At 34.2% G+C, this 17,898-nt stretch overlaps 1 protein-coding gene across 2 annotated transcripts in view; it reads right to left on the bottom strand.

Annotated features, from left to right (window-relative positions):
• The window catches only part of HFM1 (helicase for meiosis 1), a 93,950-nt gene that overhangs the window by 71,005 nt on the left and 5,047 nt on the right, over positions 1–17,898 (bottom strand). The window contains exons 3-12 of one of the 2 annotated variants that reach the window (XM_036256706.1): positions 17,250–17,562; positions 10,847–11,112; positions 10,504–10,551; positions 6,433–6,503; positions 5,846–5,978; positions 4,189–4,340; positions 3,576–3,653; positions 3,199–3,357; positions 399–599; positions 227–315 (exon numbers count right to left, since the gene is read on the bottom strand). In XM_036256706.1, coding sequence (XP_036112599.1) covers positions 227–315; positions 399–599; positions 3,199–3,357; positions 3,576–3,653; positions 4,189–4,340; positions 5,846–5,978; positions 6,433–6,503; positions 10,504–10,551; positions 10,847–11,112; positions 17,250–17,562 — 1,510 coding nt within the window. The remainder of the gene's footprint in view (positions 1–226; positions 316–398; positions 600–3,198; positions 3,358–3,575; positions 3,654–4,188; positions 4,341–5,845; positions 5,979–6,432; positions 6,504–10,503; positions 10,552–10,846; positions 11,113–17,249; positions 17,563–17,898) is intronic. The other variant, XM_036256707.1, reaches the window with a different exon arrangement.

Here is a 17,898-nt window from a genome sequence, read left to right as displayed (position 1 = left end):
TGCAATAAATCTGGCTATGAAATAAAGACAGGATCATAGGTGCACTAAGATTCATTATCTCGTTTAATCCTCCAAATTACTACTATCCTTATTTTACAGATGAGGAAACTGAGGCTTGGAGAGGTCAAGTAATTTGAAAAGATTATAAAATGAATCCAATTTTCTCATCTTATCTAGATAATCCCTCAAAGTCTTTCTACCTCCAAGAAAAAATGAAAAAATATACCTCTGTTTCTGTTCCACGGTCATAATAAATTTAGCATTTTTCACAAGAACAGAAGCAGCCTGTTGCACACCTTTCCTTGTTGCACAAAACTGAAAATGAATGAATAATTTTTGTATTAATCATATTAAAAATTGAGCATTACACTAAAAAACAAGCAACCAACAAACCATACCACAAGTGTGGGTTTCTGATCAGAGTACTCTTGTATAACACTGGCGATTTTGTAGTTGAGGGTTAAATCAAACTTAAATTCAGTTTGGTTACTAAAGCAGGGAAATCCAAGGACCACTTTCCGAAGTTTCACTGGTCTATGTTTCTCATCCATTTTCAGACATATAGCAGGTCTTTCACCATTTGAAAGCCATTCTGCAATCTTTAAGTAATAGAAATATATACATTAAGAGTTTTTTCTAATAAAGTTTTATGGCTAAAAATAACAAGACCACTTTAAAGTCAAAGTATAAAAATATTTAATCAAATAGTCTTTTCCAAAATCACATATTTCATTGACACTATTCTATTTGATATATTGGTAAATACTATCAATAGCAATGTTTCAAGATTATACCCACTTTTCATCACGGTAAACTTTCAATTAATTATTATTATTTTGTCTTATTTTCCTTCTTAAGAGTCCAAAGTAAAATTAAATTGATTTTGGCAGAGAAACTTAATTTCTCACTATCACTGTAACTCTGCTATTTTTCAAAACTATGTCGAGATACAGCTAACACTTTTGTGTTGTCCTAAGTAGTAGCTGAAAAATAGCAAAGTAATGGCTGGCTTAGATTGGTAAGGGTTGACAAGTTTTACACAAAGAGCAAATAAATACTTGAGAGATGGCAGTGCCAAAAGCATGTCAGACTCAATGATAGAGTCATGAGTTGGAACTGTGGTGAGCTGTGGTGAGCAATCTTTACCTTCTTTATACAGCCTGCTTAATAATCAAGTTTTATGCCCTGCTATAAACTTCACCATTGCTCTGACTAAAAGATAGATAAATGAGTTTCTGGTTACACAGGAAGGGAACTATTAAAACATTTTCAAGGCTATCATGGTTAGGGATGAGATTACAAGAGAATTTACGGTTTGAGAGTGACAGAATGATGTTTCCTTAATTTAGGAAAAAATTGAGAAAGAGGACATGAAAGAGGCAGGGAAACAGCTTTCACAGAAGTAGTGATCATCACAACTGGGAAGAGAGTTTCAAGAATTAAAGAATATTGGGAGTATTTATGATCTTACTCCCAGCATATGTCATCAGTTTGCCTCAAATTAACTCATAAAATTTTTCTTTAAAAAATTATAGGATATTGATATTTAATAATTGCTAACAAATCAGTAAGAAAAATTTAGTATCCCAATGTTAAAAAAAAAAAAAGGTAAAGTACATAACCTGGTACGTTGTAAAAAATAACTTAAAGTAGTTGAGAATATATTAAAAATATTTACTAAAGTAGAAATCAAAGTTGTACAACATGTTCAAATAAGGTACCATTTTAAACAAGAAATTTGACAACTATAGAATACAGAGAAATGACTAAAGGTAGAAGTGTAAATGAGTATAACATTTATTGAAAGCACTGTGTCCTTACAGTTTTATATACCCTTTGACTCAGTTATTCTACTTTAGAAGTTAATCCTACAAAAATAATAATGATGTTTTCAAAGATATAGTAATTTCAGCCCTATTTACAATAGTAAAAAATAAAAATATTTGAACATTAAAATATTAGATAAATTATAATAAAACCACGAAAATAGTATTAACAATATTTAATGACATGAAAACATTTGTAGGTGACATGCAAGTCATAAAAGAGTATGTATAGCCCTGGCCAGTGTTACTCAGTGGTTTGAGTGCCGGCCCATGCACCAAAGGGATGTGGGTTTGATTCATGATCAAGTCATGTATCTGGGTTGCAGGTTCCATCCCTGGCCATAGTCAGGGTGCGTGTTGGAGACAACCAATCAATGTGTCTCTCTTACACTGATGTTTCTTTCTCTCCCTCCCTCCCTCCCTCCCTCCCTCCCTCCTTCCATTCTCTCTAAAAAAATAAATGAAAAAATAACCTCAAGTAAGGATTAACAAAACAAAATAAAAAGAATATGTACATTATAATTCCATCTTTACATCTGGAAAGAAAAACCCTGGGTTTTTGTTGTTTATATATACTTTATAATTTTCTCTATTATTCTTAAATATAAACAAAATAAATTGTTATTTTAAGACCAAACATGATTAATTGTACCAAACTGAAGATAAAAGCAAAATTTTCCATTGGATTAGACAATATTATCAGCTATTTAAAAAACAATTTCTAAGTAGCAGGAGGAAAAAGTCACATTATAGTAGGCTGAGAAGTAAATAGGAGTGAGAAAACAGAGTGAGATTGTACTATTTTTCAAGTCTGAAAAAAAAATGAAGAAAAAAATAGGGCATACATACATTATAGAAAGTATGAAACTGCATATAATTATTTACTTTCATGTCTGTGTACCCCATGAACCAGGAAATCATCCTCAAGGACAGGGTCTATGTTTTCACTTTTGTATCTATCATTTGTGCTTACCACAATGCTAGGCACACAGAATTGGGGGAGATGGATGGTAATCATCTTACCAAACATTTTTATTCATCACCATACTTTGCTATACAACTACAGTCAGTTGGATACAACAACCATAACATTATTAAGTCAAGTTATTACAAAGTATCTGAAACCCACGAAACTAAAACTTTTACATACTAGTAATCAACAGACTTGCACCAAAAACGTTCTATTAAAAATAATCATCCAAATTTTATGGCCTCAATACTGCCTTCCCTGTGAAATCTAACCATTACTTTCTATAACACACTTTCCTATTACATTGGTTAGGTGATGAACAAACCTTTACTTTTCTCAAAGATTAAAATGACTAAAATTTCACTAGTCATAAAAATTTCATAGACTAAAATTCTAACTTACATCCTCAGCATTTGGAATTGTTGCAGACACAGCTACAAATCTCACTGGAATAATAGTGCTGGTATTTTCTGAAGTATGAGATAAAGATTGCACAGTTTTCATTCTGCTGACTACAACTTCAAGAGTTGGTCCACGAGTTTCATCTTTTACAACGTGTACCTAAGAAAGAAAGAAAAGAAAAAAAACCATCAGCTATAAAAATAAAACTCTAATCAATTAAAATGTTCAAGAATATTAACACTCTTCTTTAAGAAAATAAGCACTTTTTCAACAGAAGGGATAAAATAAACATATAGTTTGGTTGAAATGTCTTGCTTTTGTCTATCCATTCCAGTCATCCTTTTATGTTTATCTCTGAAAGTGAATGTGTTCACTACCTCATCAATAAGAAACAGTCGAACCAGTTGAACCAAAGAGTTGTCTCTCCATTTCCTAGTCATGCTATCCCATTTCTCCTAGAAAAAATATGCAAGTGGTTTAATATAAGGGTTATAATAAATATTATTAAGATATATCAATAAAATATTTAACCTGACATGTTACAAATAATGGGCAATATTTAGTTTAAAAAATTTTAAAGATTTTGACAGTTATACTAGTGTTTTAAAAAATGAACTCCCCATTTATTTTTTTAACCAAAAATACTCAGAATTAGTCTAATTACCTCTTTTAAATTCTATCAAGATTCTCCCTCTGCAATACATAATACTTGAGTAGAAGAATACAAGCAATAATTATGATAACAAATTATCTACAACAACAAACTGCCTATTCATATCTTTTGTCTGTTTTTCTCATTGGGTGTTTCTGTTTGGCTAATTGATTTGTAAATATTCCTTACATACCCTGAACCCTATTACCTTTTGTTTTGTTTTTTACAATGCAAATATATTCTTCTACTTTGTATATTCTTTTAACTTTTTTTCTTGGTGAAGAGAAACAGATATTTTCTAATAAACCAAGGAAATAAGAAGTATAAATAACACCTACTGGAGTTGTCATAATAATATGGGCGTGCTGAATCTCAAATAGGTCATCCATTAGTGTATCTCCAGTGAGTTCTTTACAATTTAATCCTATTGGTCCAAATTTTCCTTTCCAGTCATCAAAACGCTGACTACACAGGGCTTTTATTGGTGCCACTATAACAATATATTTATTTTGAATGTCAGTGAAATTTCAAAAATTACTTTCACAAAAACATTGGTTAATAAAGTTATAATAAAAATACATATCTAGCCCTGGCCGGTTTGGCTCAGAGGTTAGAGCGTTGGCCTGCGGTCCAGAGAGACCCGGGTTCAGTCCCGCTAAGGGCATATACCTCGGTTGCAGTTTGTCCCCGGCCCTGGTTGGTCGTGCGGGTGGCAACCACTCAATGTGTCCCTTTCACATCGATGTTTCTCTCTCTATCTCTCTCCCTCCCACTCTATCTGAACAAAATATGAAAAAATGTCCTCGGGTGAGGATAAAAAAAAAAAATACATATCTAGCCCTGGTTGCTTTGGCTCAGCGGTTAGAGCACTGATCCACAGTCCAAAGAGTCATGGGTTCGATTCTAGTCAAGGGCACGTATCTTGGTTGTGGTTCATCCCCGGCCCTGGTCAGGGTCATGTGGGAGGCAACCAGTCTATATGTCTCTCTCATGTCAATGTTTCTCTCTTTCTCCCTCTCTCCCTCCCACCCTATCTGAAGATAAAATAGAAAAATATTCTCAGGTGAGGATTAAAAAAAAAACAAATATATCTAAGTGCTGCCTAATACTTATAAATTAAAAGTTAACAATAGAAGAATAGTATTTAGAGTTATAAAAGTAATCACCAAACAGAACTAAAAATAGAAAAAGAAGTGATTGCTCAGGGAAATATAACTCAGAGTGAAGAGAGGTAGGATAAGTGATTAGTGTTTTTCATTATAATCCCTTTTGTGATAATGGAGTTTTTAACCATGTGCATAAATTACTTTGATGAAAATTTAAATAAATTGCCCTGGCCGGTTTGGCTCAGCGGTTAGAGTGTCGGCCTGCGGTCCTGAGAGACCCGGGTTCGGTTCCCGCTAAGGGCATGTACCTCGGTTGCAGTTTGTCCCTGGCCCTGGTCGGTTGTGCGGGTGGCAGCCACTCGATGTGTTCCTTTCACATCGATGTTTCTCTCTCTCTCTGTTCCTCTCTCTCCCTCCCACTCTACCTGAACAAAAAATGGAAAAATGTCCTCGGGTGAGGATAAAAAACAAACAAACAAACAAACAAAATTTAAATAAATTAAAAATATATATATACATATATACATACATATATATATATGTATATATATACACATATACACACACACACACACACACCTAAAAAAGGAGAGTTTGTGTGAAAATTTCTGGAATTACATGTTTCATTTTATTTGTTCATACTGCCTGTCCTTTTAAAAATAGACATGTAAAGGCCAAATTCTCAATTCAAACGTTACCTTTTATTTATAACCGAGAAAATATGTTTTGAATTTAATATAACAGACAAAAGCAAATGTGGTGTGTCTTCATAAAAAATGTATGGAAAACCAAACACTAAGTCCTATGGGCTGAACTTGAATTTATTTCTTACTTTAGCTTCAATGATTTTTCATTATTATAATTATTACTCTTTAAAATATATACTCACTGTAGACAATTTTAATGTTTGACCATGGCAATGGTACTTCCATTAACAATCTTGTTATAGCAAGTTCAAACACTACAGTTTTCCCAGAACCAGTTGGAGCAGAAATCACAAAATTCCTATCTGTATAAAGAAGCTAAAATATAAAATTTAATCAATCATGGAATACATAGAATTTTTCATTCACATTCTCAATTTGTTAGAAAATATGCATTAGAAAGACTCTAAGGAGTACTAAGTAGTTCAAACATTTTCATCTTTAAACATTAAAATTGTGAACTTGCTCTGGATCTACCACCCTCAAAAATTAACTATTAAAAATTTATTATCTTGTTTTATTTGTCAAAGTAATACACTAGACCTAGAAGAAATTTCCAGAGAAATTGTTATAATCTAATAAAACAAACCAATCCACGTGTGAAGATCACATGCATTCACTTAACAAACAGTTTTTGAGCTCCTATGATGTACTAGTCACTGAGTGTGACAATGGGCACATAAAGAGGAATGTGATCCAGTCCCTGCCCCTACAGGGCAAACAATCTAGTAAGAAAAAGCAGACAAGTAAATAATTATAATAGAATACTTACATCATCAAAGGCTTTGGACTGTATGTAGTTGAAATATGGGAATTCTTTGAAAATACTTCTAAATTTTGCCGCTTAGAATAACATTAAAGAGTCAAATATTTTGGAATTTTAAAAACTGGTTATTTTTCATTTAAAAATTAAGTTAATGCCCTGGCTGGTTTTGCTCAGTGGTTGGAGCATCGGCCTGAAGACCAAAGAGTCTTGGGTTTGGTTCCAGTCAAGGGCATGTACCTCAATTGTGTTCAGTCCCTGGCCTGGTCGAGGTCATGTGAGAGGCAACCAACTGATGTGTCTCTCTCACATCAATGGTTCTCTCTCTCTCTCTCTCTCTCCCTCCCACTCTATCTGAAGATAAATGGAAAAGTATCCTCAGGTGAGGATTAAAAATAATAATAATTAGCTCGGCTGGTGTGGCTCAGTGGTTGAGCATCGACCCATGCACCAAGAGGTCACCGGTTTGATTCCCAGTCAGGGCACATGCCCAAGTTGTGGGCCAAATCCTCAATAGAGGGCATGTAGGAGGCGGCCTATCGATGTTCTCTCATCGATGTTTCCATCTTGCTTTCCCTTCCATTCTCTCTACAATCAATAAAGAAAAAAAAGTAAAATAATAATAATAATTTTAAAATAAATAAAAATTAATATTGACTAACTATTTAATGATGAGGCATTTATACTATTTTGACTTCATAAGAAAGGAATTAACAGATATAGAGGAAGGGACCAAGATGGCAACATAGGATGGTCCTGAATTTCCCCCTCCCATGGATCCACCACATAAACACCTACAAGCAGTAAGTATGATTACACCTACACCAGAACAATTCCCTCTGAGAGAAATCCTGAAACTTCAAATTGAGTGACTCCTATACATTGTATGAATGAGAAAATATGACACTGAAATAGGTAGGAAAGGCAGAGACAACTCACCGTAAGTCCCACCCCTAGTACAGCACCACACAATTGGGAAGGAACCCCCCAACTCTCATCTTTTCCGTGAAGAGCAAATGGTTTAAACCACACATCTAGTGACCAACTTTTAAGACTCCCACTTGAAGGCTAGGCCCCCAAAACACCCAGCTCTGTGAGCCTATAGGGCTTGCATTCATTAGTTCCACAGGACTATTGCACAGTTTTTAAAATGGCACAGAAACAATGCCCTCCCCCCCCAAGCCCCCTGCCCCCCCCCCCCCCATAGGTACACATCTAGGCTCTGTACAGAGGGGACAGGCCCATCTCCAGTTCCCTGGAAGAAATATTATCGCATACTTTCTCAGCTGCTGCCTGAGGTTCTAGCTTCTAATCAAACCACAAATACGTAGTTATTTAAGCAATTATATTTTTATGAAGATACACAAAAATTGCTGGATTGTGATAACTGTTCCTGTTAAAAGTAAATCAGAGCATACTACTTCCCTGCTCAAATTCTCACTTTCTCTCAAAGTATATGGCTACAAGGCCCTATATGATCTTGCCTCCTCACCTCCACCTTTGTGTTTCATATCCTACTACTCCTGCCTGACTAATCTCTATCTATACTGGATTATTTTCTGTTCTTCAAAAACAACCAGACTGTTCTTCCTATGTCCTTGGCTCTTTCACTTCCTTCAATTGCTTACATCTCACTTTCCCAAAAAGATCTACCCTAATTACTCGATATAATTCTAATCCTGAGTCCCTGGTCCCAACATTGCCAAGTTACTCATCATTACTTTGCTCCACATTTTTCTTTCTCCCTATTACTCATCACCTTCTAAAACACTATGTAACTTATTTATATACTTACAATTGTTCAAATCTATTCTCTCTCTCCCAAGAATGTCAACTTCTCAAGGACAATGATTCATTGTCTGTTTTCTTAACTGACATATCCCAAATGCCTGGCACACAGTAAGCACCTAATTAATATAGGTTTGCATTTATTAAGTCAAGCAAATAATTTACAAATTTTCATTTTTCTTTCAGTTTTGCAGTGTCAGAATATTTGTACAACAAAATGTAATTTTGAGTTTTTAAATCTATCAGCTTTTGAAGGACTCTCATTTCTAATCCAAAATATGTCTCTTCCTATAAAATATTTATTTGTAACAAGCCCACATATGGGCCATCATGCTGGTTTTTCTCTCATTAAATAGTTCCACATCAGTTTACATTCATAAAAATGAATCTCTAATTCAGAGTAGATATAGAATCAGTTTTCTACTCATGAGAAAACTCAGTTACTAATATCATTTATCATCACTGTCAACACTTAATATCAAATTTTTCCTTTCATTCAACAAACTCTCAGCAGTGTCACTGCAATTTTGTTATTACAGATAGGAAAATGTCTGCAGAATTGAAAATGGCAAGACTACTGTGGTAGTATCAATCTGACCAAACTTCTGTTGTCCTGAGGATTCAAATACAGTAAAATACTGGGAAAAAAGCAGAAAATAAGTTGTATCCCCAAACTATCAAATTATCATCAATAGTATTCAGTATTCAATTTTAATTTAAATATATGCTTAGAAACAATCAAGTGTAGCCATTCAGTGAGTTTGACAGCAAATGAACTTTTTGAACAATGAAACACATAGTAGAGACAGCAGTCTTAATCAACAAAGAGTCCTAATATTATAGAATCACTTCAGCTGTGTAATACAGGATGAAAACCCTTAAAACTTTTCAAAAGTTACTGTCATATTATGGCAAGTTCCAGTAAGGGATTAGAATTATTTCTTATCATACAGATAATGAAATTAATTTTAAGTGTTTACTGCTAACCTATCTCCCATGTTCCCACTCTATTTAGATCACCAGCAGAAAGAAGTGCAGCAGGATTGAGACAACATGCTGAAAAGAAGCACTAAAGGCGGGCTATGTCTGAAGTTATTATATCATCATATGTAACCCTCTTATTATTCCCTCCCTCCATTCTAACTCAGTTCAGTTATCTGCATTGGATACAACTTTTCACAAGGGATCAGTATATTCTAACCATAGTTCAGAATTATCTCAGTCTGCACAGTACCCAGGAGTGGAATCACTCTCCCCTACATTTCTCTAGCTCAACTGCCCAATATCTGGAATTCATTTTCTGTTTTACCAACTAGATCATAACTTTTTGTGGATTCTAAGTGCCTTTCCTCAGCTTTTGAGTCACTAATTCTATAACCCTAACGCACATTTTTGATGATATAACTTGACCTGCTCAAAAATTTTGTATAGTTTCTCCTCATTGCTTAATACATTTATTAAATATAAAAACAAAAACCCTCAACCTTGGTATTCATGGCATTAAATGATCTGATTTTAAGATACCTATCCAACATTATTTCCTACTACTCATTTAATTGTAACTTTCATTTCAGCCAAAATGGAATGCTTATTTTTTCCAAATATATTCCACACTTTTATCCTCAACCTTGCTCATGGATACACACTTAATCTGCCTTTCAATGTATTTGGAGATAGGAAGATAAGTAAGGCATGGTTCTTGCCTTCACAGAGTCCATAGGTCATAGGGAAATAGTCATAAAAACAGCTAATAAATTATAATAAAATAGAATAAGTACACTGTTATAGGCATAACACAAGGTATTAAAGAAGCAAAGAGGACATTACTTCCAGAAAACACATATGTACTCAAAATATGTAAATATGTAAATTGGATTATAGGTATGCATTCGGTTCTTAAAAAGGATACTAGATTTGTAAAAATGTCCCAATCTACAATATACCCATTCTCATTCATTTCCCCTACCCATGTTTATCCCAACACGTTTTCCTTCCCAAAGTATAAGAAATTGTATCAATTTGTAAATAAACTCAGATTTCATCCAATAATACAAAGTCAGTCATTTCTGTACTTATCTTGTCCCAGACTGGTAAACAGTTTACAAACTGGCACCAGATGGCAGACCACACTTTGAATAGCAAAAGCACACATACTGGGTCTCTTACATGACCAAAAATATTCACTTTTCCCTCTTTTTGTCAACCAAAATAAACAGAGACACAATGAAACAAAATGTTTAAAAATTATGATTTCAAATACAAGTAGCTGTAGTAAAACAATTTAAAGGATACGAATTTCTGTGACAGCCTTCAAGGAATCTAAATCATTTTCTGTTACCCCTAAAAAAGAGACACTACATACTTACATGAATATTTTTTAACCTTTTCCATAAAAATTATTTCAATAAAATTTGCATAAATTTTTATCAACAGCACAGTTAAAATTATAGCACAGGGTAAAATATAATGCAATATAATTAGAAAATACAGAAATTGCACATAGTTAACATATTTAAATCTAACCACTGAGTCAAACTTGCGAGAGCAAATTTACTGTATTTTTATATCCTTCCCTGTGCTAAGAAATATAGCCAGTTTGTACTTTTATAAACCAAATTAAAAAGCAAGCAATTACCTTGAACTTCATGAGACTGGGATGCAATTGAAAAAGATGGAGCTTTGAATATGTCTTCTCTGATTTCAGAAGCAGAAAAAACATCACTTGCTGTAAACATGTTAATATCTGAATACTGAAGTTTCTGCTTACTATTGCTACATTTCCAGGATTTCCCTTTATTCACTTCTGTTTGAACAATTTTCTCTGAGCCAACATGAGAATCCAAGTTTGCACTGTCATTAGAATAAACACTCCCATGTATACTGTCAGATGTTTTAAATAGTCTGGTGGGGGGGGGGGGGGCGGAAGAAAAGAAAAAATCATATTTGCATGTAAAAAAACTAGCATAAAATTGGTCACTTTAAAAATACCTGTAGATTATGGTTTATTCAAACACAAAAACTAATCATTCTCCTAAAATATAACTTGTTACCTTTACCACTGAATTGTGTCTTTTCACTTTCCTAAAACACAAATAAATCCATTGGTGGCAGCCAGTCTCTGAGATAGCCCCAATGATCCTTGTCTCCTGGTATTCACACCTTTCTGTAGTCTCCTACTTCAAATCAGGACTAGCCTATGTGACCAGTAGACTTACTATGGAAGTACAAGTGTATGACTTCCAAGGCTAGGTCATAAAAGACATTGTTCCTTCCAATGTCCTTGGATCACTCACTCTGAGGGGAGCTAGCCACCAGTATATCATGAGAGCACTCAAGCAACCCTATAGAGAGGCCCATGTGGACAGGTACTGAAGCCTCTTGTCAGTAACCAGCACCCACTTACCAAACACTATTCAGTAATCATTTTAGTATAAGAAATACCTCTTTTTAAAGTCTGGAAAAAGCACAGAAAGGCCATCTTTATAATTATAATTTATTATAATTGACTGATTAAAAGATAATCCATTGAAGTCATTTGTTCGCAATAACCCTAAGGGATGAAATGATCCTAACACAACATTTACATTTTATAAGTAATAGGAATGACTGCAGGTATTAGTCTTACAGAATTCTATAAGGAATGACACCCATACAAGTACTATAAAAATACACAATACTTTCTAAATTATTTTTATTATTAATCTTTTTTAAAGTACATTATTTAGTTTTTATTTTGAAAGGTGTTTATTACAAGGACAATAATGATTAGGATAAAATAGTGAATTCTAAAGAAGTTAAGAATTAAGTGAAAAACAAAGTCCTTTCACTCGGGAGTGCCCTAACAGGTAGTGTTCACTTTTCTAGTCATTTTCCTTTGTGTGCACGTGAGTGTCTATGTTCCCAGGCACATGTGTGCATGTGTGGGTGCTGGTGCATATTCAAATGTGTGCGTGTACACACATGTTTGAGCATGCGTAGGTACCAGTGTGCATGTGTGTGCATGTGCACTTGTGGATGTTGGCGGGAGGATTCTGGAGCCTAATTTTTCCCCAGGGATGAACACTGCTAGTCAATCCACTTCCTTCGTCCCATTTTCTATGGACGCACATCCGAATTTTTTAAGAATCATTGCTGTGGAACATGGACCATTTTCCACTCCCATAATATGCTGAAGGGAACATCTGCATCCATAAATCTTTATTTAGAACAGATCCCTAGAAGTAGGGATTCTGGGTCATAATGTAAACACAATTTTAAAGTGTTGGTCACAGTTTCTTACATCTGTGTCCACTTTGAACCTTGTTTGGGAAAGCAGGTGTGCACAGACTCTGGAGCTAAGACCTTAGGGAGAGAAGGAGGAAGAGGAGCTGGGAGTGGAGGTGATCTACTATTAAGCTTAATGACGTTTCATATAAAAAAGAATCAGTTATTCAAAAACCTAGAGAGAAGAAATGTATTTTAGAACAAACTGTAGAACTGTATCCTCAAATGCCAGCAGTTCTATCTTTGAAGATAGAAAATTCAAAAGCAGAGAGTTAGTCTTAGATAATATAGTAGAATCCCATCATGAAACAGTATTGAGGGCAAGGAAAACACTTATGCCATAGGATGATTCCTCACTATAAATTGTGGTATCAGTTAAAAGCATAGACTTTGGAATCAGACAAACCTGCATATAAATTCAAAGATCCTCCACTTTCTAGCTGTGTGACTTTAGAGTCTAAAATAAGTTTTCCAAACAGCAAAAATTGTATCCACATCCTAGTCACCTGAATTCTCTGGACCTCAGATTCTTCCTCTGGAATTCCCACTCCACAAATTCCCCTAAGTCTGCAACTTCTTTATTGATTGTTATATTAATTCCTGGTCTTAATAAAAATACTGCTTTGCCATGGAAAACTCTTGCTCCTTAAAAACTGTTAAGTAGAAACTGCTTATTCTCCTGCATCCAATGTACTTGAGGGTTGAGATTTTGTGTATTCTTCTCCCCAGATCTACGTTATTTTTCCATTCTCGTACAAAAGTATCTGTCCTATCTAGCTATACCACCTTGTAATCTTACTCATGGCATATATCATATATCAACCTCTGCTCACTTTAGAATCTTTTCTTCTCGACCCCAAATTCTGCCATCATCTGGGTTACTTCAACATTCATGTAGACAAACAATTCAAAATTCTACCCGCTCAGTTCCTTAGGCATTCATCTCCAGTGACTTTCTCCCTCACACAATCTGAGTCACCTACTCTCTCACCTTAGTCATTGTCATTATCTAGAACTGCTCCTCCTCTCAAAGCAATCATTTTGATATATTATTTTCTGACTACAACCTCTTATCCTTTCAGCTTGTCTGCTCAAGGTACCAATAAAATTAAATAACAAATTTACTGTAATTAATCTCTTTATTTTCTCCAAAACCATCTTCCCCTTCTCTTTCTCATCCACCTTTAATGAACTTGGAATCTATGACATCTTTTCAACAATATTCTAAACTCTGCTTCCCTTTATCCTCTTATCATACTTATCTTGCAAAACCTCAATTCTAGATGAATCTCTCTACTTTTTAAGAATAATTTCAAACAAACAGTGGAAACACAACTAGAAAAAGCATAACTATTAGATAGATAAATAATATTAAAATTCAGAGTCATCATCAGCAAAATTGCAGATACAAGATCAACATACAAAAATCAGTTCTATTTCTACATACTTGTAACGGTTAATCTGAAAAATAAGTTTTTAAAATCCCATTTACAAAAGCATAAAAAAAAAAAGGAATAAAAACTTAGGAATAGATTTAACAAAATAAGTATATGACTTGTCCACTTAAAACCACAAGCCCTGTCCGGTTTGGCTCAGTGGTAGAGTATCGGCCCTCAGACCAAAGAGTCACGGGTTTAATTCCGGTCAAGGGCATGTACCTTGGTTAAGGTTCGGTCCTCAGACCTGGTCAAGGTTGTGTGGGAGGCAACCAATTGATGTCTCTCTCTCTCTCTCTCTCTCTCTCACATCGATGTTTTTCTCTCTATCTCTCCTTTTCACTCTGTCTGAAAATAAATGGAAAAATATGCTCAGGTGGGGGTTTGAAAAAAAAAGAGAAAAAGACAAATAACCCACCCTGGCTGGGTGTCACTTGTTTGGAACTTCATCCCATACACCAAAAGGATGCAGGTTCAATTCCTGGTCAGGACACATACCTAGGCTGTGGATTTGATCCTTGGTCAGGGCACATACAGAAGGCAACTAATTGATGTTTCTCACACCAATGTTTCTCTCTCTTTCTCCTTCTCTCTGTCTAAAAATATATCCTTGGGTAAGGATTAAATAAATAAAAAGACAAATATCCCAATTAAAAAATAGGCAAAGTATCTGAATAGCCATTACTCCAAATAGATATGCAAATAACCAATAATCACATAAAAAAATGCCCAATATCATTAGTCATTAGAGAAATGCAAATCAAAACCACAATGAGGCCCTGGCTGGTTTGGCTCAGCAGTAGAGCATCAACCCAAGGACCAATGAGTCACGGGTTTGATTCCAGCCAAGGGTACATACCTTGGTTGCAATTCATCCCTGGCCTGGTCTGGGTTGTGCAGGAGGCAACCAGTTGATGTCTCTCTCTCACATTGATGTTTCTCTCTCTCTCTCTCTTTCTCTCCTTCCCACTCTATCTGAAGATAAACAGAAAAATATCCTCAGGTGAGGATTAAAAAACAAACAAACCACAATGAGATACCACTTCACACTCACTATAATAAAAAAGACAGACAGTAACAAGGACTAGCAAGGATGTGGAATAAAGTAATGCTACATGACAAAACATGGATGAATCTTGAAAACATTATGCGAAGTGAAAGAAGCCAAACACAAAAAGCCAGCTATTTTATGATTCTACTTATATGAAATATCTGGAATAGGTAAATCAATAGAAAGAGAAAGTAGATTAGTGGTTGCAGGAGTTGAGGAGGGGAGAACAATGGGGAGTAACTGTTAATGAATATAAAGTTCCTTTGGGGGTAATAAAAATGTTTTAAACTTAGATAGTAGTGATGGTTACACAACTCTGAATATTCAAAAACCATTAATTGTACACTTCAAAAGAGTGAATTTTATAAATGAATTAGATCTAAATAAAGCTGTTTAAAAATATTCATAGACACCAATCTCAACTGGGCCCTTTATAGTGTCCAACCATCTTACAATTATTCTAATGATATTGCTTTCCCATTCTCCATAATTTTTTCCATCCTTCTCATACTTGCTCAATACCTCCACTTTTCTTTCAAACTCCAAAGATGACCTTATCTCTTATATCATAAAGAAAACAAAAACTAGCAGCTAGATCTCTTCTGAATCATAAATGCACATACCTAATTGTCTATTTGGACAATTTTTAAGTACCTGAAATCAAATATCCAAATCTGTACTCATCACCTTTCCCAAAACCTGTCCTTCCTTTATAGTTTTATATATCATGAAAGGGCACTACCATCCTTAATCATTCTGGTTCAAGTCAGAAACCTGGAAGTTGGGGTTCATTTCCAATAATCATATAAGTCCTGTGGGATTCTATCTTCTAAATAACTCCAAAACCTCTCATTTCTGCTACCATAGTCCTAGGTCAGGCTTTCATTAGTCTCTTACCTAGACTAATAAAATAACTTTCTAAATGGCCCTTCAGAATGTATTCTAGCTTCCTTCTAATTCATCATACAGGGGCAAAATGCATTTTAAATAAAAACAGAAATCTAATTTTACTCCTATGCTTAAAACATAGGATCTTGAACAATGGTTCTCAAACTTTAGTGTGCATAACAATCATCTAGAAAATGTGCTGAAAATGAAGATTCCGTGGTGCTACTCCCACCTTCACATAAACTGTGATTCAGTAAGTCCAAAGTAGGACCCAGGAATCCATTTTTTAAATAAACACTCCAGGTGATTCTGATGCAACGGATCTATGGGCCATAGTTTAAGAAACACTGCCTTAAGGAAAAGTACAAAATGTTTATCCTGGCCTACAAAACTCAACGACTTGGCCCCTCTGTATCTAACCTCTCAAGTTTTCTCTTACTTTAAACTAAAAAAAAATTTAAAGAATAGTCCAAGCTCTGTGCTAACTTAGGTCTTTTGCACATACTATACCTTCTGCCTAGAACACTCTTCTTTATTTGCACCTAGCTTCATTCCATTCTTCCTTAAAGTTAAGCTTAAATACCACTTCTTCAGGAAAGCCTTCCCTGACAGTCTAGGGTAGATTAGGTATCCATACTACATGCTCTAACATCAGTTCTCAAAGGATGGTGGAGACTATTTCAGGGAATTCACAAAACTATTTTCATAATACTACTAAGGCACTATTTGCCTTTTTCTCTCTTATTCTCTCACTAGTTAACATGGAGTTTTCCAGAAGCTTCAAGTCCTATGATATTACAACAGACTGAATGTAAAAGCAAATATGAGAATTCAAGGATCTTATTAAGCTAGAAATTAAAAACATTTGCAAAAGCATAAAACAATACCCTCTTCTCACTAAATTATTTTTTAGAAAATAATGATTTTTAATAAAAATAGTTTATATTAACAAGTGTATTTATTATTTTAAAATGAATTAATAAATAAATATTTTCAAATTTTTAGTTTTAATTTCTAATGATTAAATATTAATATTTAAATATTAAAAATAACCCACATAAACAAAAGTTCTTGAAAATCCTCAGTAATTTTTAAATGCAAAGGGGTTCTAACAACAAAAAGTTTGAGACCCTCAAATCTAATCATATACTTTATCAAAAATAATTATCGTACTATTATTTTTATTGTTTACTATCAGTCTTTCCCCCATTGAATTATAAGCTCTCCTCAGGCAAGAACCTACTATTAGAATCCCAAAGTTAATGGAGTGTCTGGTACATAACAGATTCTCTTTGTTGTTGTTTTCCTCCCTCAGATTCTACCACATTTCATACTTTTGGACATACATACAGCTATTAAATTTTATCACTGAACATTATTTATTTTATTTAATTAATTACCTTTTTCGGAAGGCTGATGTACTCTCTTGTTTTTCTTCTGAAAAATTAACTAATTTTGTATCATCTGGAATATTTTTCTCAGGTGCTATCTCAGTGCCAATGTGATTTTGCAATTTCTGAGAAGAACCATATACCAGCTTGCCAGAAACATGCAATAAGCCATTGTTACCTGCCCCTCGTAAATTTAGATCATCTTCTTCATACTTATTAGAGGGAAAGGCAAATTGGAATTTTTGTGTTGGTGAAATATAATCTGTGTTTTCACTGGTCATCTTAAAATTTGATGTTAACATGTTCTGCCTCTTTTCCATACCTAAAAAATGGAATATATTAATTACCACATGTTTTCCATGAAAACAAATTTTTGAAATGATGATGAAAAGTTTAATTAAAAGTTTCAAAAGGGTTTACTAGGTAAATATGAAAGACAAAAGAAAAATATTAGTATAACAAGATAATCTGAAATATCAAATAGGTGACTGTCACCTTATGGTAACATTGTATCAATGAAAGGTACTCAGAAATGAGGAATTACTTGAATTAAATTTGAAATTTATATAGAACCTATATTAAAAATAGGTTTAATTCCTGGCCCACAGAAATAACCATACTTGTAAGGAATAACCACACTTGGGAGGAGTTTGGAGGC

This window comes from Molossus molossus, unplaced genomic scaffold, assembly GCF_014108415.1.
Source record: "Molossus molossus isolate mMolMol1 unplaced genomic scaffold, mMolMol1.p scaffold_m16_p_12, whole genome shotgun sequence".
Classification (NCBI taxonomy): domain Eukaryota; kingdom Metazoa; phylum Chordata; class Mammalia; order Chiroptera; family Molossidae; genus Molossus; species Molossus molossus.
The sequence above is the reverse complement of the archived record's forward strand: the minus strand, read 5'-3'. Positions and strand labels throughout refer to the sequence as shown.